Below are 26,960 nucleotides of genomic sequence, written 5' to 3'. Positions count from 1 at the left end.
TGCGAAACACCAGAAGGGCAGTTTATACCTGCGTCGAGATTCAAACCCAGGCTCGGGTAGCTCATACCTCCAGGCGATCCTGGCAGCCCCATCCAGTGTACTTTATTACTTTGCTTTAATATCATAATCCTTGTGCAAGATATTCTTTGGACAAGATCCTCCGCAATCCTTTGTTGCTGCAGAAAAAAAAAGAAGGAAAATGCGTCAAATGATGGCTAGTATGAACAAATGCAACCCTAACCATCCGTAATCCTTTCAAACCCGATTCATTTTCTTCTTCTTTCCGATTTCTTTTCTTTCTTTGAATACAGAGCACCTGTTGTTCTCGGTGACATCTTAGATAGAGTAGAATTCCTCTTCGTTCTTTCCTTGATAGATATTTATTAAAAATAGATAGATACAGGGTTGTCAGGTTTCCGGGTTTCAATATGGATCACATCCCCACAAATTAAAATGGGAAACTGAACTGAACATCATTTACTGATTTGCTCAATTGTACAAGAGAAATTATCTTCATGAAACGTTCGGATATGAATGAAATGGAATACTCGGGGTGAATGTAGGTCGGGGTACATGCGTTGTTTGCGAGCCGTTTATCTTGTCGAATGCGCAAAGCCTGTGTCATCAATGGAATGTCCTTGGGTCGATGCTATGATAACAATTGCTGTTTCCATCCATTATACATTGGCTGAACAAGTCCACTTCACTTTTCCTTCTGAGTTTGTGTTCTTGTCTTTCAAGTGCATATCCATCAATCATCATAATCCTCATCATCATTTTCAGGATGTTCAACCGGAGGACCTGGTCTGCCAGCACCGGTCGTTGGTGGACGTTAAAGATTCTACGGTGTCTTTCATGAAAAGTAGGCGAGTTGTTGTTGGAACCCTGGACAATTTAAAATTTCATCTCCACACTTTCAGTCGAACGGCAGGCCTGGCCAGCCGGTTCTTGAAAGACTTTGGCTAAAACCTTTCCCTGCCCACCCCCACAAGGTGGCAATAATCGGGCCCGTTAAACACGTAGGAAAGGAGTATTCGTGATTGCAGGTGCATCGTCTCATCCACCTGTCTCGTCACACATGAAGATGACGTACAACACTCGACGAATTAAAACAGCTTTTTCGTGCTGTGGCCAAATGGGCCCAAAATTCACAGTTACCCCGACCGAACATACTGGACAGCTAAATGTAACCTACAGTGTATATTTTGCTTTCAGGAGCATCCTCTCATCATTAAATGGATGGTTGCAGTTGCAGCGGCTGCGTTTATCATCTGTTAATTATCCCGTTTCCATGACAACCTACAGGAAAATTGTCAACCTTCGTTTTTAAGACAGAAGTATAATATCTGTTTCAAAATGTTCGCTCTGCAATTGGCCGATCACATAAATTAATGTGTTATGAAAATTAGGCCATCTGCATGCTCATTAACATTCATCAAACGCAAAGTTTTACCACGAAACAGGCATTTTATGTTATCGTCGGTGCGTGGCGGTGTTCATCTTCCTCTCCTTTTCCCTGTAATAAACCTCCGTTTAAATGAGAGCTTGTATGGTGATCTGGAGCGGGCTCCATAGCGCTTGGTCAATTGGATTATTAACGCAGTCGACGGGCGGATTGGATCCATGCGTACGTGCCTCAATGCGGATCGTCAGCAAGCTTCGCTCGGCCACTCCTGTTGGCTTTCCGCCACGGTCGTGTGTTCCGAGACGATGATTCATGCCAAACTCACGACCGAAACAATATTTTGAGTTGATCTTGCTGGTGTCGGTTGCCCGACGGGGTTTGTGGTTTGCAATTTATACCATTCCCGATAAAGTATCTCCTTTGAAGGATATCAGTCCGTCATATGCAGTGTCCTTCCTAATGTCAATGGCTGTAAATATTGTTTCCAAGTCCATTTGCAAGTCCATTTCCTTCGGCAATTCCTTTGTTCTAATTTAATCAGGTGGTCCTGATCGTAAGTGTTTGGGTGGCGGCTCATTAGTAATGGTTGAAACTCTCTCTTGCTTTGATCTGGAACATAATATAAAACACAAATCAATAGCTGGATATTAAGACTAGCGGGATGTGTTTATAGATTGTAAGCAATAACGAACCCTGATTCCCCATTATCTCGGGATTCTCGCCTGCATTTATTTATTTTCATTTACTTATATTCATTTATTTATATTTTCATTTACAGAAGCTTTCTGACGGTTCTGTGATTTTGTTTTTTGGTGTATCGGCTTCGATATCCGTTGGCACATTAAACTTCAGCTTTCTACGTCACCCAGAAGGTATCGATCTTTAATATCAGTCAGTCGGTGAATGGATCGAAAGAGTTTTATTTATTAGGTTAAGCGGATCCACAAGTAAGGACAATTCTTTGGTCAAATTAGAATATGAAAGCACAAGCAAAGACTTATTTATATTAATCATTTTCAAATATACATATTGTGTTGCTAAGCAGGTATCTTTTTTTCTTCCTTTTTAAAATAACATGAACATGGTACCTTTTACTATTGTTATTTTATGTGCACTCTGTGGCTGCATCATTTTCTGGAAGTGCCACTGATGCAGAGCCCTGTTACCAGTAAGCTGGTCCTCATTTTTCCGACCTCGGAAGAATGACAGGCTGACTCGACCCGACTGATGTTATCTAACGGAACGACGGAGCCTCAAACTCAAGGCTCTAAGATCTTAAGACACCCACTTTAACCATTAAGCCAACACCAGGCTTATTTACACCATAGACAAACATTTACTCATATCGGTGTACTTCAAACATAACCCTTAGTTCAAATCCACCGCACAGTTTACAAATGTGTTGTCAAAATGTTCAGAAAAAGATGTAATAAAGGCCGGTACTATTGATATTTACATGCGTACCTTTTTCTGGCCTGCACAGTTTATTGAAAAAGTAAAAATGTCTGCTTTTTGGTGAAACTTTCTTTTAATGAATGTAATTTAGCATGCAAAACAGCTCATTTGCATGATAGTGGATTTTATTTTTTTTAAGCCAATTAAATATCTACATTCTGAATCCAATTTGACATTTCTATCAAAAACTAAGCCCGGTATGGTTGAATGAATCGGTGTCAGTAGTACTTCCACTGGTCATGTGATGCGCCATGAAGAATCAGCAAACAAAGTGCTACCCCGGAGGCCAGAGGAACGCCGGAGAAGGGGACGTCCTTTCTCACAACCCTTCACAACATTATCGAGAAGGACATCAGCCTGAGTGGCTAGTCAACGCGATGTCCAATCCGAAACCCTGGAAAAATCTCATCATGCCACCAGGTTAAGTGGATGTCGTAATAAGAAGAATGCTTCCATAAATTTTTCGATGGGTTGCCATGGAAATGGTTGCCACATAAACTTAAAATAAACACGGGAATTTAATGACAATAGAAATATTTACAAGGGTAATTCAAAACGTAATGATCATAACGTGATCCCAACGTAAATAAATCCTAACGTCGAAATTCCTCAACACACAGACTTAAATACGGTCAAGGAGAAACAAAATCGTTCCTTTATTCTGGCACTTAGCTTGGTCCAGAGATGGTCTATGTGGAACTTGGAATCGAGGTGCTTCATCCTGCACGTGTCGAGGCACGCAAAATGGCACCGAGCCGCTCTCTCGCAGCGGGAACACATGCGAGGCCATTTGTGAGCGATATTCAACACTAAGGCTCAGAGACCCAGTGCAGCTTCATTTCACGAGCGAATATGCCGACCATTCCTCTCGTGCACCCAGTCTGTTCAAAACGATCGCCCACATGACGAGACGATTTCTGAGACCCCGTGATCAGGCCATGAGGTACACTCCACTTCCCTCCTCAGAACTTCATGGCTCAGCCAAACAGTCAATGGCTAGCATCTTGCTCAGTCAGTGAGCCAATTCGCCTCTGCACGAATACGAGAATCGTGCCGTCTTCTTCATGCGTTGAAGGAAATCCAGCCGTAAAAGCCTGTTCTTACAGGCCATCTCCTAACTACGTTCTCTCTCGACTGCGTGCCTCCTTCACTCCGCACACGTGCGTTCCTCCTGATCTTTCTCTAATATTACACCGAACAAGCATTCACCTCCGGGGCGTGGCTTTCTCGCACGAAACTCGGGAAGGCGGGGCCTTTGCCTGCTTGGAATACCTGGCTCGCTTGGAAATGCAAAAACGTAGGAATAGGTCACAGGGGGCAATCACATACTGGGGGAACTTATCCTTAATCCCCATCTAATGAACTCCACACAACCCCCCCCCCCCTGTATGGTGACACAAAACACTTAAGCTAACAGTCTCCCTACTTAATTACATTGAGATGTCTCCTATATGTCCGTGGACCAAACAACTCTATTCAATCCTAACTTTCCTATTAAATTAATCTTCCATCCTCTATTAGGCCAAAAAAAAAATGTTGCATTGGCGTAACGGATCACTGAAAAATAGGGTAGGTCGGTCGGGATCTTTTTTTTTTATTTTTTTTATTTTCCTAATAAATCCCTCCCAAAATCTCCCCCGGCTCGAGTACCACCCTTTTTGTCGGCGGGTTCTGTCCGAAACACTTCCGGATTTTTGCGATAGCGATCGCAATCAACAAGATACTTGAAAACGATAGCAAAACAACAAAAATAGCAATAAAATAGGGTCGGCAAAATTTTTCGATAGCAAAAAAACAAAAAAAAAAAACGTAGGGTCGGCGGAATTTTTAGGGTCGGGCGGGTTACGCCAATGCAACATTTTTTTTTTTTTTGGCCTTAAATTCCTCCATCGACCCACACAACCGCAACAATATATATATATATATACATATATACATATATACATATATATATACACACACACACACACACACACACACACACACACACACACACACACACACACACACACACACACACACACACACACACACACACACACACACACACACACACACACACACACACACACACACACACACACACATATATTTTACACTACCGGTCAAAAGTTTTAGAACACCCCCATTTTTCCAGTTTTTACTGAAATTTAAGCAGTTTAATGTTTCAATGTACTCTGAAATTAAAGCACAGAACAAATAAACAATTGCAGATAAAAAAAGAAATCATGGAATCGATTTGTTCAACAAAATTTAATCCAAATTTTTGACTCATCAAAGTAGCCATCTTTTGCAGATATAACAGCCGAACATACTCGTGGCATTCTTTCTACAATGGAAATCAAATATTGTTCAGAAAGTTCTTCCCAACACTGTTGCAGAAGTTCCCAAAAATGTGTTGCACTTGTAGGTTGCTTTGCTTTCACCCTTCTGTCCCAGTTCATCCCAAACCAGCTCGATGGGGCTTAAGTCTGTAGACTGTGCTGGCCATTCCATGATTTGAAGCCTACCGTCTTGTTCTTTTCTTCGAAGGTAGTTCTGACATAGCCTGGAGGTATGTTTTGGGTCGTTATCTCGCTGTAGGATGAACCCCTGACCAACTACCAGAGGATATTGCATGGCGCTGCAAAATGTTGTGGTTGCCCTTTTGGTTCCAGGGTGCCAGTCACTCTGTGCAAGTTGCCGACTCTGGATCTAGCAAAAGAGCCCCAGATCATCACGCTTCCTCCTCCATGTTTGACAGTTGGTGTCACACACTGAAGAACCATCCTTTCGCCGACTCGACGGCATACAAAAACCCTGCGTGATGAACCGAAGATTTCAAAGTTTGATTCATCGGTCCAAAAGACCTTCCAGTTTTCAGTAGTCCATTGGCGGTGTTTCATGGCCCAAGCAAGCCTCTTTTTCTTATTTTGCCATCTTAGCAATGGCTTTCTTACTGCCTTTCGACCTGTCAAACCTCCAGCTGAAAGTCTTCTCTTCACAGTTGAAACTGAGACTTCCTTACTTCGACCAGTGTTGAGCTGTGCTTGAAGATGCTGTCCTGTGAACCACCTATCACGCAAGCTGTTGACTCTCAGAAACTTGTCTTCTGATTGACAGGAAGAGGTCTGGCAAACCCAAAGCCACAACACAGAGTTTCCTCCAATTTCAAAGTGCCTTTTGATGGTGTAGGAAACTGCACTCACTGACACCTTGGTTTACTTTGCAATTTCTCTAAAGGAAATACCTACACTTTTAAGGTTATAATGGTCTGTCTGTCTTCCTTTTTTAATTGTCTTTTTCTCACCATTATGACAGCAATATACTACTTCCTGCAGTGCAATATTGTCCAAATAATGCTTCAGAGGGTGTAGCAACACAGTCTGTTCCAACACTGCTTTTATACAGCCAGAGGGTTTGTAACTAATCAAGAAAAGTTGGGACACCTGTAGGAATTATTTGCATCAACTTTCATGGCTTAATTTACTTTCATTGATGCAGAACAGCTGCAGTTGCTAACCTATTACTTGTTCCCTGAAATGGGCCTTTTTTAACAACTCTGAAATTTACATTATTTTTCAGTTTTTGGTAACCTAAACTTTTTTTTTTAACCTCTGACAGTTTACCGCTTAGCTTTGTACAATTTCAGGTTATTCACTGGACTTGAACTGCTTAAATTTCAGTAAAAACTGAAAAATGGGTGGTTCTAAAACTTTTGACCGATTCAGTATATTTATGAAATGATTTCATGCTTTCAACTGGCTGGTGATCAGCGATGCATCATCACTGCTCCCGAGTATGGGTGAATCACTGATGCAATGTCCCTATTACCAGTTCACTAGTACTCATTTCGCTGACCTCCGAAGGATGACAGGCTGAATCAACCCCACCTGGTGTCAATTCAGTGGCTGACAGGGCTTGGTCCAATTCAACCAACACAAAGTACAATTTATAATGCAATTCAAACCAGCATGAAGTACAATTAAATACAATTGTTTAACAAAGTACAATTCAACCAGCACTGGGAAAAGCTTACTCAGCCAGGTGGCACCAGGTACCCCTCCCCCCCTCTCTGACACCTGCCCTTGGGCAGCACTAAGTCTCACCTGCTAGTGTATATTTCACAACCTGACAACCTCTTGGCCTGTTCAGATTGAAAGGCAACAAAGCACGTGTTATGGTGGAAAAAACAGCAAAATCAATGCCGCGGCAGGGTATTTTACATGCGAATCTGTTAGTGTGTGATGTGAGAGCGACGTGTGGTCGACATATATAAATATATAATATATATATATACATATAATATATTATATATATATATATATATATATATATATATATATATATATATTTATTGGAGTGACAGGTGGCTGGTTGTGTGTGTGATGGAGGGCACAACACACCTCGATTAATGGAACGCTATCTTTCCCAGCTCTCCCTCTTGCGTCGATCCATTGCTGTCGGAGTCAAAACACAGTCGCACGACACACCCAGGGACAAAGATAATTTGACAAAGCGAAGTTGGATTTGGAGGCGAAGAACCGACAGATAACGTTGAGCGGTTGTCATTTTGGTCGTGTATAGATATATATATATATATATATATATATATATATATATATATATATATATATATATATATATATATATATATATATATATATATATATACATATATATATACATATATATATACATATATATATATACATATATATATATATATATACATATATATACATATATATATATATATATATATATATATATATATATATATATATATATATATATATATATACATATATATACATATATATATATACATATATATATATATACATATATATATATATATACATACATATATTGTTCGCTTTAGGCAGAGTCCAATGAGTTTCTTTTTCGTTTTCACAGGTATGACATCATACCTTTTAAACTCTTCTGCAAATCTTAAAATTTGCAGAAAAGCAGAATATCTCACGTCAATTTTAACGAAATACCAGCTTATGTTTAAGGCAACTTGTCAGATTTCTTAAAAGATATTTATTTTAATATTCCAAGGCACATTCCCATTGCCGTGCTTTATGGGGGAGAATATCAGTTTAAATGGAAAGAATGTGCGAATTCTTATCACCAATTCTGACATTTGACATACATTTAAATATCCAAAGAAATGTTGTTATAAAATTCTGGAGGGAAAGCACCCGATGTGTTTTGATGACATCATGACATTTTTCCAGATAAACAATGAATTAGAAATACCACCAACACTGAACAAGAGAACTTGATGCATTCCTATAAACAGTAGCTGTGATGAAGCACTCTGGTCTTACCCCACGAAATATAAAGGGCAAACACTAGAATGACATTGGATAGCACGTAGACCTCCGTCAGGCTGAACAGTTGACGTTCTGTATCTGATGGGCAGGATCTGGATCCAGATCTGAACCAAAATGGAATCGGTTTGTTCGTGTCACCTACCCAACTCATCCACCAAGTTTCGTTTAAATCCGTCCACAACCTTTTGAGATATTGTGCAATACATCATTTTTGGCCTGATCTCTCAATGGTGAAGAATTGCTTAAAAATTCTACTATCCAGATGTGGATCTTCACCAAAATCGAATTAATTCGTCCGAATCACACACCCAATATGTCCACCAAATTTCGTTCAAATTGGTCCACAACTTTTTGAGATATCCTGCTTACGGACAGAGAGACAGACAAGCAGACAAACTGGGGAGATAACGTAACCTCCCTCGATCTTCAGTGGACGAGGTAATAAAGAGGAATGCAAAAACAGGCGAAGGAACAAATACAACAAATCAGTTATGAAATGTAAAAATACACCAACAAGGAGGAAGTCATGGATAAGAGAAGCATGACCTGCACATGATTATACCCTGCAAGGATATCTTTTGGAACTTCATCTTTATGGATCACAATACCCGACAACACAGTTGGCAATGCCGTTCGCTGGACCACATCATCACTTGCATGTACTGACCTGTAGGTCTCTGCACGCAATTCTCATTGAAAACGCTTCGTACATTGTCAGGAGGCACGTTTGTGGTCGCCATGTCTGCACACAATCTCTTTATAAACAGGAAGTGGCCATGGTTGAAGAATGCTTTCATATGTGACAGTGACAGCGGGAGTATCTGTTCTGACCAAAAACAAGGTGTGTACAAATGTGTATTGGGGTCAGTGGTGGTCACACACATTATTGAAGCCATTTCTGCCAACGTAAACTGCAAGTTGGCAATGATGCCATTCTCATTCCAAAGCTGTGTTGTTTGCCCATAACCAACATACATGTTGATTGCTCTTTGTATTTGAAGAAGGCCGTTCAATTTGAAACATGTGAACCACCTGATCGATTTGTTTGTGGCGCAGAAGCTGTTGCCCAGATTAACCACACTCGAAGATAACAAGCAGTGTAACCTCGTGTCAAGGAACCTACAAGAAGACAGGACGATCTCCCACCCGCAATCCAGGCAGGAATTTGTCATTTAGCAAGGATACTGGTTATATATATATATATATGTCTCCTATTCTTACAACATGCATACTGTGCATTAAAATATCAAAATTGAACTTCTGACTTAGTAACAGATTGTGAAAGACGGACAACTGCCCGTTAAGAGGCTGTCACGCCTTGACGTTTTAGCCAGCGTATGGCAAGGTATCAAAATGTATGTAAAACGCTGGCGTACGCTGAACTATTGATGTTTTTTTTAAGTTTTGGGCGTATAATAACGTGTTGGACGTATGCATAACGTATTAGTAACGTACACAGAATGTTTCAATCACATATAGATAACTTATACCAACGAATGCTGAGCAAGTTGTCGGCGTTCACAACCTATGCCCAACGATAGTCTAACTTATGCATAGCGTGGCAGCGTATCACTGACGATCACGTGGCATAGGCTATTCATAGGCTGCGGCTGGATGATTCAAATCATAACCGCACTAGACATCGAAGTGTGAAGATGCTGTCACACCTTGACGTTTTAGCCAGCGTATGCCGACGTATGAAAAATTTGCCGAACCAAGCTGGCACACGTCGAATACGTTATGGGTAAGTTTTGTATACGTTAAGAGCATGCTGGCATACATCGTAGTACATTGGCATAAGTCGTAGTACGCTGGCATACGTTGTCATACGCCGAGTATGTCGAGAAATTTTCAGCATGTTGAAAATTTCTCGACGTACTCGGCGTATGACACACGTTCCGCATATGACACTTCGGTATGAAGGTGATGTTGACACTTTGATTTATAGTGCGGTTATGATTTAAATCGTTGAGCGGCAGCCTATTAATTATATTATATTATAACCGTACTCGAAATCGAAGTGTTAACATCACCGTCATACCGAAGAAAAAAAAAACCCCCAAAAAACAGGGAGTCTGGAATACTGACGCTAAACATTACCTTGACGTGTTTCGACTTATGAGTAATTTACAAGTAACGTGTGTCGACGTGTGTCAACGATCGTGTAACGTGCCTACAACACGTTACTCATAGGTTAGAAATAAGTTTCGGGTATGCTAAACATTACCTCGACGTGTTTCGACTTATGAGTAACTTACAAGTAACGTGGGTCGACGTGTGTCAACGATCGCGTAACGTTCCTACAACTTATGGCCAGCATTATGCGGAACGTGTGAGTCATACGCTGGCATACGTCGATAAATTTCAAGCATGGAAAATTTGTCAAACACCTCGGCGTACTACAACGTATGCCAGCGTACAAAGACATATGCCAGCGTACTACGAAAAAAAGCCAGCGTACTACGACGTATGCCAGCGTGCTCTTAACGTATACAAACGTACCCATAATGTATTCGACGTATGCCAGCGTTTTAGCCAAATTTTACATACGTCAGGCATACGCTGGCGAAATCGTCAAGGTGTGACAGGGCCTTTACTCAATGCAACGGTAGCTGTTACATTGCTAACCGCAGTATCAGGCAAATGATAGGCAGTGCCAGCCCTCCTCCCCCCACCCCCTCCAATCTACCCACAAAAACGTTTCTGGCTCATTGGTCACCATCATCACCATGGAATGGATCACCTTCCCCCACCAACATCCCCTCCCCTCCTCAAAGAATTGAGTGGACAAGTCACATTTTAACTTTAATATCTTCTTTCCAGAGTACAATTCAGAAACTTCTGTGTAACAGAGGACTAAACAGAGTGCAGCCATGTTGGACATCTTGCCACAAGTGCCGGATTCACGGTCATCACTCCAGTGGGAAGACAGTTTTACGGTGGGCAAGAAAGATGATTACAATCCGTTCTCCAACCTACAGCAACACCGTCACCTCGTCGTCATGTTGCGCTATACAGTTGCCCTTTGGAGACATCTCGCAATGTGAATCAAACTTTAGAGGCAATGGTTCAGAATCCACAAGCAGAGCTGCAGACATGTTTTGCCCTTATTCGTGCTCATCAGTGACAGGACAGCATAACGCTTAAAATTGTCTCCTTGGCCTGAACTTCCATCGAGGAATATATGAATGATAAGACACCCAAACTATGTATTGTAAGGACAAGACAAATCGTGTCCCATCGCACAAGACAAGACAAAGTGCAACTTGATTGTGACGTCACATTGTTGCTGTCGGTTGGAGAGCTGATTATAATCGTCTTTATTTCGAACCGTAAAACTGTCTCACCAACGGTGCTGGGGTAAAGGCAACAGACAATGCCTTTGTGTAGCTGAGGACGTTTGTTGGTTACAAACCGTGCAACGATGGCTGTGATGGGAAACAGTTTGTCTTGTACTTGCTCAAAACAGTCAGTGTTATTACCATTCACAGATTCGCAAATGGAAGCTCAAGCAAAGCAGACGATTTGTACTGATGGATGCCAATAAGAGTAGATTCGAACCCAGGCCAGATAGCCCCAACCCCACCGAAATGAATCTTGTCAGTCTGGAAATAAATTAGAGGTTGGTGCTCTCCGTAGCCTTTGTTCGTCTTTGGATTGGGTCTGCCAAGGTGAAGAGTGGGCCAGTAGAGTTATGTAACAAATCAATTATTATTATTATTATGAACATACATTCAGCTGGTAGGATGGCATAGAGGTACACACACTCACCTCAAAGATGTCTAGCCTGGGTTTGAATGTCAACCCAGCAATAAACTGTCATCCCAGTGTTTCACGGGAATGGTGATTCATCAATGTGTGTGACGTCCCTCGGACTCGGATGGACGTCAAGCAGTCGTCCGTTCTGCTAACATTGGTCGTTGGATGATAAAGATCCCACAGTGTGCTTCGTGAAGTGTCGGCGATTACTCGCCGGCACCCTGAACAAACTACAAATTCCTGCGATAACCAGCCGGAGGAAACATCAGCAGCACAGCCGTGCTTCCAGCAACGATGCAAATCAGCAGCCACGGACTGCACTTCAAATGATGTTGAATATACATCCATTCACAAAAAGAATACAGTTAATAATATAAAATAAAAAATAGGACCACCTGTCCTGAAGCTCACCTGGATCAGGAGCAACAGTCACTCAAACTCTCTGCAGACCCCCATAGACCCAGAATTTTTTAATGTCATGAACAAATTTTGGTACCTCAAGGGTGATGAAGGTTGTTTTTTTTTTTTTTTTTTTTTTTTTTGTATACCTTGGTCGAGGCTCGTATGAGAGCAAACACACAACTCACAGCAAGGAGGCATGAGACAAGAGGGGCGGGAGTGGAAGGGACACAACAGTGGGGAACAAACACATTAGGTGAACTGTGGAAGGGAGAGGGATGGGGATGGGACGGGGAACATGGCGAAGAGAAGATGGACATTACAGGGATTTTCAGGAAGGAAAGCAGGGGAATTGAAGGAAGTGGGCTTGGGTGGATTATCGGGGGTAGAAAAGATCAAGGATTTGGATGGGGGAAGATAAAAGGTGGTGGTGAACAGCTGTTTTGAAAGCCTGGAGGGAAGAATGGGAAAGAATAGAGTGAGGAAGTTTATTCCAAAGGCGGGAAAAAAGAGGAATGAAAGAGTGAAGATGAGCAGTGATTCGTGATTTTGGTAGTTTTACCAGAAGGGGGTTGTTGGCAGACCTTGAGCACCCTGTGGAAATGTGGTGGGGACAAATCGCAGAGAGAGCAGGGGGGGGCAAGGCTGGAGAGGAGTCGGTAGAAGACAGAAAGACCACTGACCAACCTGCGGTGATTGAGTGAGAGGCCCAAAGACTCAGCTTCATTGCGGGAGATGCCGATGATCTTAAATGCCCTGGTTTCGACAGCGTGAAGCCGAGAAAGGTGGGAGGCAGGAGCACCAGCCCAGAGGGGAGAGCAGTACTCCATCAGGCTATGGACAAAAGCTTTGTAAGTGGTCAGGAGCTCAAGAGGGCCGAGGAAGGACTTTGCACGACGGAGGATTCCCAGTCGGCGACTGGCTTTTGAGGCGAGGTTGGAAATGTGACTTTCCCAGGAAAGGTCATGGCAGATAGTGAGACCCAGAAGCTTGAAAGAAAAGACTTCTTCCAGAGGATTGTTGAGAAAGTGGATGGGGGGGTTTTCTAAACGGTCCTTTCGAAGAGACATAGTGAGAGTGTGAGATTTGTCTGGATTGAAAGACATGTTCCACGTGTTGGACCAGTTTGTGATTTTATCCAGATCTGCAGTGAGCGAAGAAGCTGCTGCTTGCCGGTCTGAGGGATGACAGATGGTACGGCAGAGGGTGGAGTCCTCGGCAAAGAGAAATAGAGGATTTTCCAGAGAGTCCGAGAGATCATTGATGAAAATCAGAAAAAGAACAGGGCCCAGAACGCTAGCTTGAGGAACTCCAGCCTGCACAGGAAGAGGGGATGAAAGAACTAAGTTGTCAAGTTTCAAGATGTTGTCAAGACAAGATGTTGTCAAGTTTCATTGAAATTGTATGTGTGTAGTTTGGAGAAGAGAGCAAATACCTATTTTTTTTGGGGGGGGGGGTAAAAAAAGCCCGTAGACCCCCTTAATGAGCGCAGATTTTGATGCAGTCAATACACCTTCGTTATGCATCAGATATGAAGCCTGTGATCAAGTTTCATCAAAATCGTTTGTTTGGTTCAAGCGATAATGACTGAAGGGTTTATGGACTGATTGACTCACTCACTCACCTACGGACACTGCTCGATTGCATAAGCTCACCTGACTAAAGTCCAGGTGAGCTAATAATTCTTAAATATTGAAAAACAACTGATCATTTGTTGCTTCATGTCCGAGTATGGATATTCCCAACAACAACCAGGTCTTTTATGGACTCGAATAGCATTAGGACGTAACATCCTGTTTTTACCTGCATGTGGAACCAACTTCCACATTCTCTTCAATCTAACTCTTTCCTCCAGGTCTTCAAGACAGCAGTTCACCACCATCTCAGATGAACCCCAATCCAAAACCCTCGTTTATCCCCCCCATCCCAACCCCACCTCAAGTTCTTCTCCTTCCAGGTTTCCAGTTTTTCCTTCTGCATACATCTTGTCCACCCCATGCATCCTTTCCTGCCCCCCATTCCTCCCTACACCCATTGTTTGTCCAAGTCTCCCCTTCAACTCTGCTGCTGGTGTTCCCCCCTCTATCTCGCTACTGTTCCTCTTGTCTTGTTGCATCCTGATCTGTTCAGTGTACTAGCTCTTCCATGAGCCTTGAATCTGTATACAGGTACATCTTTTGATGGAGAGTAACAACGGTGTGGATTGTATCGCAGTATTTTTAGCTTGGTATTGTGGTTGTTTTGTATTTTTTTACACACGATAAAAGAGTTGAGCAACTCTTCATTGATATTCCCCATTGTGGATTTATTTTTTTTGGCCAAGTGCCCATCGATTTGTGCGCAGCCCTTTATCCTCCCTGCCCTTCATCTCATGTTCATGTCATTGAGACAACGCACATCCCGGAATTGCAATTTACCTCGTTCGCTGGAAAGTTCCCTCCAGGCTTTTGCCATTGATAAATGGTCCAAGTAGGCTTTCGACGGAACTATTGCATATGTAATCATCGTAAAATTAAATATTTCACTTAAGTTACAAAAATGAAGAGTATTTTGTGCTTGCGGAAGAAGCATCGAGCTCTCGATTTCAATTCGAAACCGGAAATCACATATTTATTTTTACCAGAATAATTTAATTTTTTGAACTTGGGTTATTTTTTTTTAGAGCCTGGTGTTGGCGCAGTGGTTAGGGCAGCGGCTTGGGATCCAAAAAGTCCTGAGTTCAAGCCCCGTTGGGCCACTGAATTAATACACCAGGGGGTTGACTCAGCCTGTCATCCTTCCGAGGTCGGCGAAATGAGTACCAGTATACTGGGCCGGTGTATACCCCGGTTAGAATAGGTGTACCATATCCCTGTGTCGTAAGAGGCGACCAAGATTGCGTCAGGAAGGGCATCCGGCGTAAAACATGTGCCAAATCACTATGCGGATCATACGGATGATCCGCTGTGGCGACTCCTAACCGGAGCAGCCGAAAGAAGAAGAAGAGGGTTATTTTTATTTTTTTAAGTTTTTTGTTTTTTTGTTACAATAATTTATAATGATATAATAATGTGGGCAAAGGCATATCTGTCAACGTCACAACATCAAATAGTGCCCTTCTCATTCTTTTTCAACTTTGTAAACATTTTATCAGGTCGCTCATGATTACCTCCATCACCGAAGGTAGAAGGGAGTTATGTTTTCATCCCTGTCTGTCTGTCTGTTTGTCTGTTTTTGTTTGTCTGTCTGTGAGCAGAATATTTCAAAAAGTTATGGATGGATTCGGACGAAATTTGGAAGACAGTTTGGGTTTGTGACAAGGATGAATTAATTTGATTTTGGTGAAGATCCGAATCCAGATCCGGATACTAAATTTTTGATTTTTTAAAGTGATTTTTCACCATTGAGTGATGGGCCAAAAACGATATTTAGCACGATATTTCAAAAAGTTGTGGATGGATTTTGGCAAAACTTGGTGGATGATTGGGTAGATGACAAGAACAAGCTGATTTGATTTTGGTTCAGCTCCGGATTCAGATCCAGTCTATCAGTGAGATACAAAATGTGAACTGTTTGACCTGGTGGAGGTGTGCACTCTACAGAGTGCCATTCTAGTTTACTGAGCAATTCTACTTGAGTGGGGATCAATGAAAATGCAATGAACTTATTATAGGAGACATTTCATACATTTTGATAAAGCAAAACAAATGAATCACGACATACGGCAATTAAACACTGAAACATGAAATAATAATCTTTCAGTGCAATATCTGAGTCAGTGGTCAGACAATATAATGTTTGTACTCCATCCTGAGATTTTGTAATTAATTGCTTTCCCGTTTGCTGCAATGTATTTACGATGCCTTTTTATCTGATTTCTGCTTTTGGCATCGTTATTTGTGGGTGGGTTGCCATGTTTAAAGTGATTGCTTGATGTGCGGAGATTGCATTTTCTTTCTGCCCATCAGTGTCCAAGGTTTACTCAAAGTATCGTCACGGGCTTAGCTTTGAAAAATCAAGATGTTTAAAAATAATCTACTAATACTACTACAACTACTAATACAACTACAACTACTCCCATTTTTGCCACCTTCTTGTGGGATGAGCTGAGGACCGGTTTTAGTCCAGTTCTTTCACGAACTGGCTGGCCATGCTTGACATTTGACTGAGGGTGCAGGAATTAGTAATTGGTTCAGGGTGCAAGTGATAACACACTTACACATGGTGGAAGATTGTGAGATCATCAACGTCCAACTCTTTATCATCATTCGTATGCAAGATGTTCTGTGGGTTTACATCCATTTTCACAGGGGTGTGGCAGTGCTACTGATGCAGTAACCCCCCTGTAGATTAGAGAAGGAATTTGGAACTTCTTCAGGGTGCTTGAGATAACTCACCTACTTTATGAACAACACCGTGGGATCTTTAACATCCACAAAACTAATGCTAGCAGATGGAATGCCCAGCTTAATGTCCATCCGAGGGACAGCACACCGGATTCAAACCCAGGCCAGACACACAGCTAAGAGGCAGTATTTACATCTACCCTGTTCTGCCAGCCCACTGCTTAGTAAGTTGTACACTTCGCCTTATAAATGAAAATTTTATTTTCGGGACAAAAATCTACAGTTCAATCAACTTTAAATTTTTTTTACTTTGAAACATTGAAGAAATGCTAATTAAACAGTTAGCTGCAACTCGAAAATATCCATTCAAACTATGTTTGAAAATATTTATTTTTGAAAGATAATAAAGAGCAAATATGACATTTCTGGATTTCCATTTGAATATACGTATAAGAAGAGTTTCTGAGCACTGTAGCCATTTCATAGATAAAGATATCAATAAGTATCATAAATGAAACTTCTTCAAAAAATAAAAATAATAACAGTGATCTAAGGCTTGTGAAGTAGCTTCCGTGTAATTACAAGCAGGACACAACATGAGGAGACAGAAGAATAGTAGAGGGTGGAACGATCAACATGGTAACTGGGATTTGAATCTGGAATCATAGACATCATGAGTTAGGTGTTCAGATGGAAACACCATTCAGGTGAGTCCAATAATCTTCAATCAGCTTCTGCACTCATTGTCATTCTTATAGGTCCATTGTATTTCAAAACAATAATCACACATATGCAATTAAAATTACACTTCAACATTAAAATTACTTATATGCAACTAAAATTACACTTGAACATTAAAATTACACATATACATTAAAATTACACATATGCATTAAAATTACACATATGCATTAAAATTACACTTATACATTAAAATTACACATATGCATTAAAATTACACATATACATTAAAATTACACATATGCATTAAAATTACACATATACATTAAAATTACACATATGCATTAAAATTACATTTGCACATTAAAATTACACTTGTATATTAAAATTACACTTACATATTAAAATTACACTTGTACATTGAAATTAAACATATGCATTAAAATTACACTTTCCATTAAAATTACACTTTCCATTAAAATTACATTTGCACATTTAAATTACACTTATATATTAAAATTACACTTGTGCATTAAAATTACACTTGCACCTTAAAATTATACTTATACATTAAAAATACACATATACATTAAAATTAAACATATGCATTAAAATTACACTTTCGATTAAAATTACACATATGCATTAAAATTACATTTGCACTAAAGTTACACTTGTACATTAAAATTACACTTGTAAATTAAAATTATACTTGTACATTAAAAATACACATATACATTAAAATTAAACATATGCATTAAAATTACACTTTCCATTAAAATTACACATATGCATTAAAATTACACTTTCCATTAAAATTACACATATGCATTAAAATTACACATATGCATTAAAATTACACTTATCCGAAATAATTAAAACTTGCCAGGTATATTGCTGGGGACCTGAGTATGTGTCTTTTCAAGGTTTGATATTAATCGGACAAGTGGTTCCCAAGTTATGGCCATTTATTTACCAAAGCAATGACAGGACACGGTGCTATGACGTCACAATTCTTAATTTTTTTACATTTTTTTGCACGTACGGCCACGCACGTACGGGCACGCAAGAGCGAAGGAACGGCCTGTGTGGCTGTTTCTGGCACGCAGTTTGAAAGTTGTATTTTTTTTTTTCACGTACGGGCATGCACTCGTTTATCTATAATTCCAGCAATCTCTGTGTCTGTCTGTCTGTCTGTATGTGTGTCTGCGACCGCCGTTTCTTGACAACCCCTGATTACACTTACTGTATACATTTAAATTACACAAATGCATTAAAATTACACTTAAACATTAAAATTACACTAAAACATTAAAATTACACATATACATTAAAATTACACTAATACATTAAAATTACACATATACATTAAAATTACACAAATGCATTAAAATTACACATATACATTAAAATTACACATATGCATTAAAATTACACATATACATTTAAATTACACATATGCATTAAAATTACACATATGCATTAAAATTACACATATGCATTAAAATTACACATATGCATTAAAATTACACATATGCATTAAAATTACACATATGCATTAAAATTACACATATGCATTAAAATTACACTTATACATTAAAATTACACATATGCATTAAAATTACACTTATACATTAAAATTACACATAAGCATTAAAATTATACTTAAACATTAAAATTACACATATACATTAAAATTACACTTATACATTAAAATTGCACATATGCATTAAAATTATACTTATACATTAAAATTACACATATAGATTAAAATTACACTAATACATTAAAATTACACAAATGCATTAAAATTACACTTATGCATTAAAATTAAACATATGCATTAAAATTACACTTATGCATTAAAATTAAACATATGCATTAAAATTACACTTTCCATTAAAATTACACATATGCATTAAAATTACATTTGCACTAAAGTTACACTTGTACATTAAAATTACACTTGTAAATTAAAATTATACTTGTACATTAAAAATACACATATACATTAAAATTAAACATATGCATTAAAATTACACTTTCCATTAAAATTACACATATGCATTAAAATTACACATATCCATTAGAATTACACATATGCATTAAAATTACACATATGCATTAAAATTGCACTTATCCGAAATAATTGAAACTTGCCAGGTATATTGCTGGGGACCTGAGTATGTGTCTTTTCAAGGTTTGATATTAATCGGACAAGTGGTTCCCAAGTTATGGCCATTTATTTACCAAAGCAATGACAGGACACGGTGCTATGACGTCACAATTCTTAATTTTTTAACATTTTTTTTGCACGTACGGCCACGCACGTACGGGCACGCAAGAGCGAAGGAACGGCCTGTGTGGTTGTTTCTGGCACGCGGTTTGAAAGTTGTATTTTTTTTTTCACGTACGGGCATGCGCTAGTTTATCTATAATTACAGCAATCTCTGTGTGTCTGTCTGTCTGTCTGTCTGTATGTGTGTCTGCGACCGCCGTTTCTCGACAACCCCTGATTACACTTACTGTATACATTTAAATTACACAAATGCATTAAAATTACACTTAAACATTAAAATTACACATATACATTAAAATTACACTAATACATTAAAATTACACATATACATTAAAATTACACAAATGCATTAAAATTACACATATACATTAAAATTACACATATGCATTAAAATTACACATGCATTAAAATTACACATATACATTAAAATTACACATATGCATTAAAATTACACATATGCATTAAAATTATACTTGTACATTAAAATTACACATATGCATTAAAATTACACTTATACATTAAAATTACACATAAGCATTAAAATTACACTTAAACATTAAAATTACACATATAGATTAAAATTACACTTATACATTAAAATTGCACTAATACATTAAAATTACACATATACATTAAAATTACACAAATGCATTAAAATTACACATATACATTAAAATTACACATATGCATTAAAATTACACATATGCATTAAAATTACACTTATACATTAAAATTACACATATAGATTAAAATTACACTTATACATTAAAATTACACATATGCATTAAAATTACACAAATGCATTAAAATTACGCACTTATATCAGACGTCCTTATTGCAGACGTCCATGCATTAAAATTACACATATATTAAGCTTACTCGCAAGCTGTCTGTGCTGCATGGATCCTAAATGGATGGATTTGGAATCCTAAATGGGGTAGGGATTGAAAAGACAAAAATACAAATGGTACCTTCTGTCATCAAGCCAGCAAGCTGGGAGCAACAATCCCCATTTATTGCCACATCTGATGCAATTTAAATGCTCTAATGGCAGTGATCAAGGTGCTCCATTTGAAACTGTTTGTTCAATATATGTAGCTATTTGATGTCTCAGATCCATCATATTTATTTGTATTGTTGTCAAAGCCAGTGACAAATTGCAAATTAATGTAGGAGGATGCATATACCCTGGAATAAATTGTTAAGAAAAGTGGATGGAGTGGGTCCGTACATTTGTATTGAGCAGCCATCTTTCAGTCCATTTGGTGGGATTCTTTCCACTTCCTAAGTTTATATCACATGAAAATCACCACCGGAATGACATTTATTTTGTTTTGTATTTATAAAGAAATCGAATCTTTATAAGACTTATCCCTTCTACAATCTGCTCACCCTGTCTTCCGACCAACCAGTCACCCAACCTAAAGCAGTCAACTATATGCAGACATGTACAAAAACAGACATTCCCTCGATTGTTCGTCATCTCTCCATTGTTACCTCCACCACCGAAAGTGGACGTAGGTTATGTTTTCACCGCTGTTTTTTGTCTGTGAGCAAGATATCTCAAAAAGTTATGGACGGATTCGGACGAAACTTTGTGGACAGGTTGGGTGCCTGACAAGGACGAATTCATTAGATTTTAGTGAAGATACGGATACGGATATGGATACTAGAATTTTCAAATTCATTCTTCACAATTGAGAGATCTGGCCAAAAACGATATATAGCATGATATCTCAAAAAGTTGTGGATGGATTATAACAAAACAAAACTTTCTCAAACATCAACTCATCCTGGGAATTCTTTCAAAGAAACTTGCTCTCCCTCATGCGCAGATTTATCCCCTCTCGTGTTCAGTTGTCTTACCCTTCCTCCCGCCCTTGGTTTACTGAAGCATGTGGCGAGGCAGTTGTCCTGAAACAACTTGCCTTTGCCTCATGGAAAGCAAACCCAACTGAGAGCAATCTCAGTTCTTTCCACAAAGCTCGGAACAAGTGTGTATCTACCCTCAGGAGAGCCAGAAAACAACATCTTTCTCATCTCGTCTGAACTCTCAAACCTCTCTCCCTCCTCAAAATCCTGGTGGCGTTTAATCAAATCTGTTTCTGGTGTATGTTCCGCCTCCATCCCCTCCCTTACCTCAAATGGCCGCACTGCTGATTCCACACGTGATAAAGCTGAATGTCTAAACTCGGTGTTTGCAGCTAAATCTTGTGTCCTAAACCCATCACTATCTCTACCCACTTTACCCAGTCGCACCCAACTGTCCCTGGACTCTGTATCCTTTTCTCCTGACAAGGTGGAGAGCTTGCTTTCACACCTCGAGTCAGATTCTGCAACCGGTCCAGACGGCATCAGCCTACGTGTCCTCAAAGCCTGCTCTTCTGCTCTTGCTCACCCTCTCTCTGTTCTATTCACCCTCTCATTTGCCCAAGGTCATCTGCCATCTGCTTGGAAATCTGCTAACATCACTGCCCTGCATAAAAAAGGTGCAAAAACAGATCCCTGTAACTACAGACCAATCAGCCTTCTCCCAATCATCAGCAAGGTGATGGAATCCATCATCGCTTCAGACATGAAATCCTTCCTCTTCTCCAATGGCTTGATTTCCAATCATCAATTTGGTTTCAGACCAGGTCACTCTACCCTGGATATGCTGCTTCTGCTCTCCCATCAATGGATGGAGGTCCTCAATGCCAGACAGGAAATCCGAGCCGTATTGCTGGACATATCACGTGCTTTTGACACAGTCTGGCACCCTGCCCTACTCACCAAACTCTCTTCCCATGGTATTCAAGGCCATCTCCACTCATGGCTCGCAGACTTCCTCTCCTGTCGCAGTCAACGTGTGGCCCTAAATGGAGTTCTTTCATCCCCTCTTCCTGTGCAGGCTGGAGTTCCTCAAGGTAGCGTTCTGGGCCCTGTTCTTTTTCTGGTTTTCATCAATGATCTCTCGGACCCTCTGGAAAATCCTCTATTTCTCTTTGCCGACGACTCCACCCTCTGCCGTACCATCTGTCATCCCTCAGACCGGCAAGCAGCAGCTTCTTCGCTCACTGCAGATCTGGATAAAATCACAAACTGGTCCAACACGTGGAACATGTCTTTCAATCCAGACAAATCTCACACTCTCACTATGTCTCTTCGAAAGGACCGTTTACAAACCCCCCCCCCCCCACCCACTTTCTCAACAATCCTCTGGAAGAAGTCTTTTTTCTTTCAAGCTTCTAGGTCTCACTATCTGCCATGACCTTTCCTGGGAAAGTCACATTTCCAACCTCGCCTCAAAAGCCAGTCGCCGACTGGGAATCCTCCGTCGTGCTAAGTCCTTCCTCGGCCCTCTTGAGCTCCTGACCACTTACAAAGCTTTTGTCCGTAGCCTGATGGAGTACTGCTCTCCCCTCTGGGCTGGTGCTCCTGCCTCCCACCTTTCTCGGCTTCACGCTGTCGAAACCAGGGCATTTAAGATCATCGGCATCTCCCGCAATGAAGCTGAGTCTTTGGGCCTCTCACTCAATCACCGCAGGTTGGTCGGTGGTCTTTCTGTCTTCTACCGACTCCTCTCCAGCCTTGCCCCCCCTGCTCTCTCTGCGATTTGTCCCCACCACATTTCAACAGGGCGCTCAAGGTCCGCCAACAACCCCCTTCTGGTAAAACTACCAAAATCACGAATCACTACTCATCTTCACTCTTTCATTCCTCTTTTTTCCCGCCTTTGGAATAAACTTCCTCACTCTATTCTTTCCCATTCTTCCCTCCAGGCTTTCAAAACAGCTGTTCACCACCACCTCTTATCTTCCCCCATCCATATCCTCGATCTTTTCTACCCCCGATAATCCACCCAAGCCCACTTCCTTCATTTCTCCTGCTTTCCTTCCTGAAAGTCCCTGAAATGTCCATCTTCTCTTCGCCATGTTCCCCGTCCCATCCCCATCCCTCTCCCTTCCACAGTTCACCTAATGTGTCTGTTCCCCACTGTTTTGTCCCTTCCACTCCCGCCCCTCTTGTCTCATGCCTCCTTGCTGTGAGTTGTGTGTTAGCTCTCATACGAGCCTCGACCAAGGTATACAAAAAAAAAAAAAAAAAAAAAAAAAATACTTAGTGGATGAGTTGGTTTGGTGACCAGAACAAGCAGATTCGATTTTGTTTAAGGTCCAGATGCAGATCCAGCCTATCATTGTGATACAAAATGTAAACTGTTCAGCCTGGCGGAGGTGTGCACTCTACCGAGTGCTGTTTTCGTTTGATAATGCTCCACTCTACTACAACTTGCGCAGTCAGCCAAAGGAGGACGTTTGGCCTGATTTGTTCCAGAACCGGCCAGCCATTCAATTGAAGATGGCAGGAATTTGTAATTTGGTTGGGGTGCAGGTGGTAACTCACCTGCTGTTCACGAAAGACACCGTGGTATTCTTATAGTCCATCAACTAATGATGGCATTCAGGATGATCAGCTTATCGTCTATCCGATGGACACTCCATGGGTTAAAGGTTAATGTATGGATTTAAATTGGTTTATGGGTTCAAAGGTTAATATACCCTTAGTCAGGAGGTGAGGGTAGATTAACCTTTAAACCCACTTGCTCTCATGGTGGCAAAGGTCGGCAAAGCACGAATCTGATAGTTTTTATAGTCGGGTCAGGAATCGAACTTGGTTTGTGCACTACCTCTGCAGCACCATCGTTTGGACAAAAAATGCTCCATCAAGTCCAGCTTACTTTATCATTAAGGAAAAGCAGACAAGGAAGAAGTTGTAAGAGCAGATGTATCTCACTTTTAAGCACCAATATGCGACTTTCAAAATGATGTGTGAATGCTAACACATGTGCTGTGTGCGTTTTCAATGAGTCGGTTCTGCTCGCTGGTGCTTTTAACCTGCCATTGCGAGTGTGAAATCTGTCATTTAACTCCTCTTTTTGACATAATTTTCAGCATTTAGATGAAAGAGTGGCAATTTCAAAAGAGTTAACCACAATCGGTCTGTTCCAAATACAAATCTGACTAACGGAAATATAGGAATACGAGAAATATCCAGAGATGAGAGGTGTCAAGTTCAAACCATTTCCTGTTAGTACAAGCGAGCAGAGCCAGTGGATATAACACATGACGGAAGAACGGACGCTTCTTTTACCAATAGATGCAAAAATCTTGTATAATTTTCTAACAGCCCTGGACCCAAAGAAAAAAAAATTATAACGGCACTCACAGCCCATACCCATACAACTCCCACTCCCATGCTTCCCTCAGCTCCCCCCCCCCCACTTCCAAAACATGATTAATAGTCATCATCACACCATTTGAAAGCCTTTATCCCTGAGCAGGGGTCAGCCTTTTGCAGGCTTCAATCATGGTACCCTTTTTTGTGGCAATGTTTTTACAGCCGGATGCCCTTCCTGATGCCAACCCTTTAGTCGCCTTCGACCCTGCAGGGATAATTACCTGTATACTGGTGCTCATTTCGTCGACCTTCGGAAGGATGACAGGCTGAGTCAACCCCCCTAATGCTAACTCAGTGGCCAGCGGGGCTCGAACTCAGGACCCCCAGGATCCCAAGCCACCGCCTTAACCACTGAGCCACACCAGGCTCATCCAAAACATGATTAATAGTATATATCATAATTTCAAACTTACCGTGTCCCTCGCCAAGCCCCAAATATGACCTTCTCATCGGTATTAAGAAGCAACCAAACCAGATACGGTGTCTCCCTCTGGGAATTCTGTCTGAATGTTGGTAATGACAGCACTGTCTTCTTGCAGATGTCCATTAAATAAATCACCAAGCCTGCCATGTTCACACATGGTAATCCCACAAGGTTCAAAGTCCACTCACTGGCAGCGATGGTCGAAAGTTTGGGTAGAACACAATTGTCTACGAACCTTCGGGCCTTGCATCAGTCCACATCCTCGGGAGTTTGCAGTACTGGGAGCTGCAAGCTATCAGCTTTTTGGGCAAGTTCTGAAAGTTCATTAACTCTGTAGTTGTGCAGAGGAACAGCCCTTTCTCACAGGTATGTTTCCAAGTATTTTGGGCTTCTTTTAGAAACTTTGTGAGCCATTTTAGTTAACAATCCTCATCTCGTACACACAATATACTTTATGTTGCTCCACAAACCACCTTTTTCTATGGTTTCTGTACATGTACACCGAGCATTCAGGGATGGATTACATCATTTTGGAAATCACATATTGAGAACCATTTCTATCTTCAGTGGAAAATAGCTCAATGAAGTACTGTTCTCTGCTCTGGGCTGGCGCCCTAACATCACATCTGTCTCTCATGGATTCTATGGAATCTAAAACTCTAAAATTATTGAAATGTCCCATGATGAAGCCAAAGCACAAGGTCTGTTTCTTTCACATTGCAGCTTGGTCGGTGTTCTCTGTTTTCTTCAGTCTATTCTCCAACATTGCTCACTCAGTCCTCTGACCCTCCAAAACAACTCCAGGATGCATGCGTTCTTCCAGTAACCCCCTCTTGGTTAGGCTTCCAAAATCCAGGCTGAACACACACCTAAACTCTGTTATGCCTTGCTTCTCCCGTCTATGGAGGCATTTTCCAGAGCCTGTTCCATCTCATTCTTCCCTCCAGGACTTCTAGCAAGCATTGTACCACCATCTCTTGTCATCCCCAATTCTGACCCATAATCTTTATTACCCCCATTTATCTTTCTAATAACACAACCATTTTACTTGCTGGTTTCAGTATTTCTTCCCCTCCTCACTATCCTCATTTCCTGTTCATTTATTCCCCTGATGTCTGTCCCACTGTAGGATGGGCATTGCCCTTCCATGAACCTTGCTCCTGCAAAGGAAACAAAAAAAAGGTGCTCACAACGAAGAATGGCTGTTAGAATGGCCGAGAGATGCGTACACTCATCTCTAAGCTGTCCAGCCTGGGTTTGAATGTCTGACCCAACTATAAACTGTCATCCCAGTGATTCACAGGCAGGGTGATTCATCAATCTGTGTGCCATCCCCTCGGATGGACCTTAAACTGGACATCCTATCTGCTGGCATTCGTTGGTGTATGTTAAAGATCCCTCGGTGTGCTTCACGAAGAGTAGGCGAGCTATTGTCGGCACTCTGAATGAATTAAAAATACCTGCCATGACTTCCTGTGTTGGAGTGCGACCTGACTGCTTATAACCCTGACAAAATAAACTGCTTCAGCAGCACCAGCGTTCTGCAAAGAGCATGGTTTATGATCTGATCCCTGAAGAATCCAGGTGCTGAGATGAAGAGGTGAGGGTAGATTAACCTTAAAACCAACTTGCATTTTCAAACAGAAAACATTTCATCTGTCATGTGTGGACA

The 26,960-nt window shown here is 40.7% G+C and overlaps 1 protein-coding gene across 12 annotated transcripts in view; it reads right to left on the bottom strand.

Moving 5' to 3' along the window:
* LOC147029106 (uncharacterized) overlaps positions 1–26,960 on the bottom strand; it is a 77,268-nt gene that overhangs the window by 6,380 nt on the left and 43,928 nt on the right. For 3 of the 12 annotated variants that reach the window (XR_015056781.1, XM_085876209.1, XM_085876210.1), the window contains exon 4: positions 8,852–9,005. The exons of 1 other annotated variant lie outside the window; for it this stretch is intronic. Coding sequence is in view for 5 of the 11 variants with exons in the window: in XM_085876209.1 (XP_085732335.1) it covers positions 8,852–8,981 (130 nt within the window). In the remaining 6 variants the exon portion in view is untranslated. Of the gene's footprint in view, positions 1–7,280; positions 7,300–8,851; positions 9,006–9,159; positions 10,506–12,168; positions 12,184–15,164; positions 17,324–20,526; positions 20,576–26,960 lie in introns of those variants that run through there. 8 more of the 12 variants (XM_085876207.1, XM_085876208.1, XM_085876211.1 and 5 more) reach the window with 7 other exon arrangements.

Source organism: Eptatretus burgeri, chromosome 4 (genome assembly GCF_056783735.1).
Source record: "Eptatretus burgeri isolate ZD-2024b chromosome 4, Ebu_testis_v1, whole genome shotgun sequence".
Taxonomy (NCBI): Eukaryota; Metazoa; Chordata; class Myxini; order Myxiniformes; family Myxinidae; genus Eptatretus; species Eptatretus burgeri.
The sequence above is the reverse complement of the archived record's forward strand: the minus strand, read 5'-3'. Positions and strand labels throughout refer to the sequence as shown.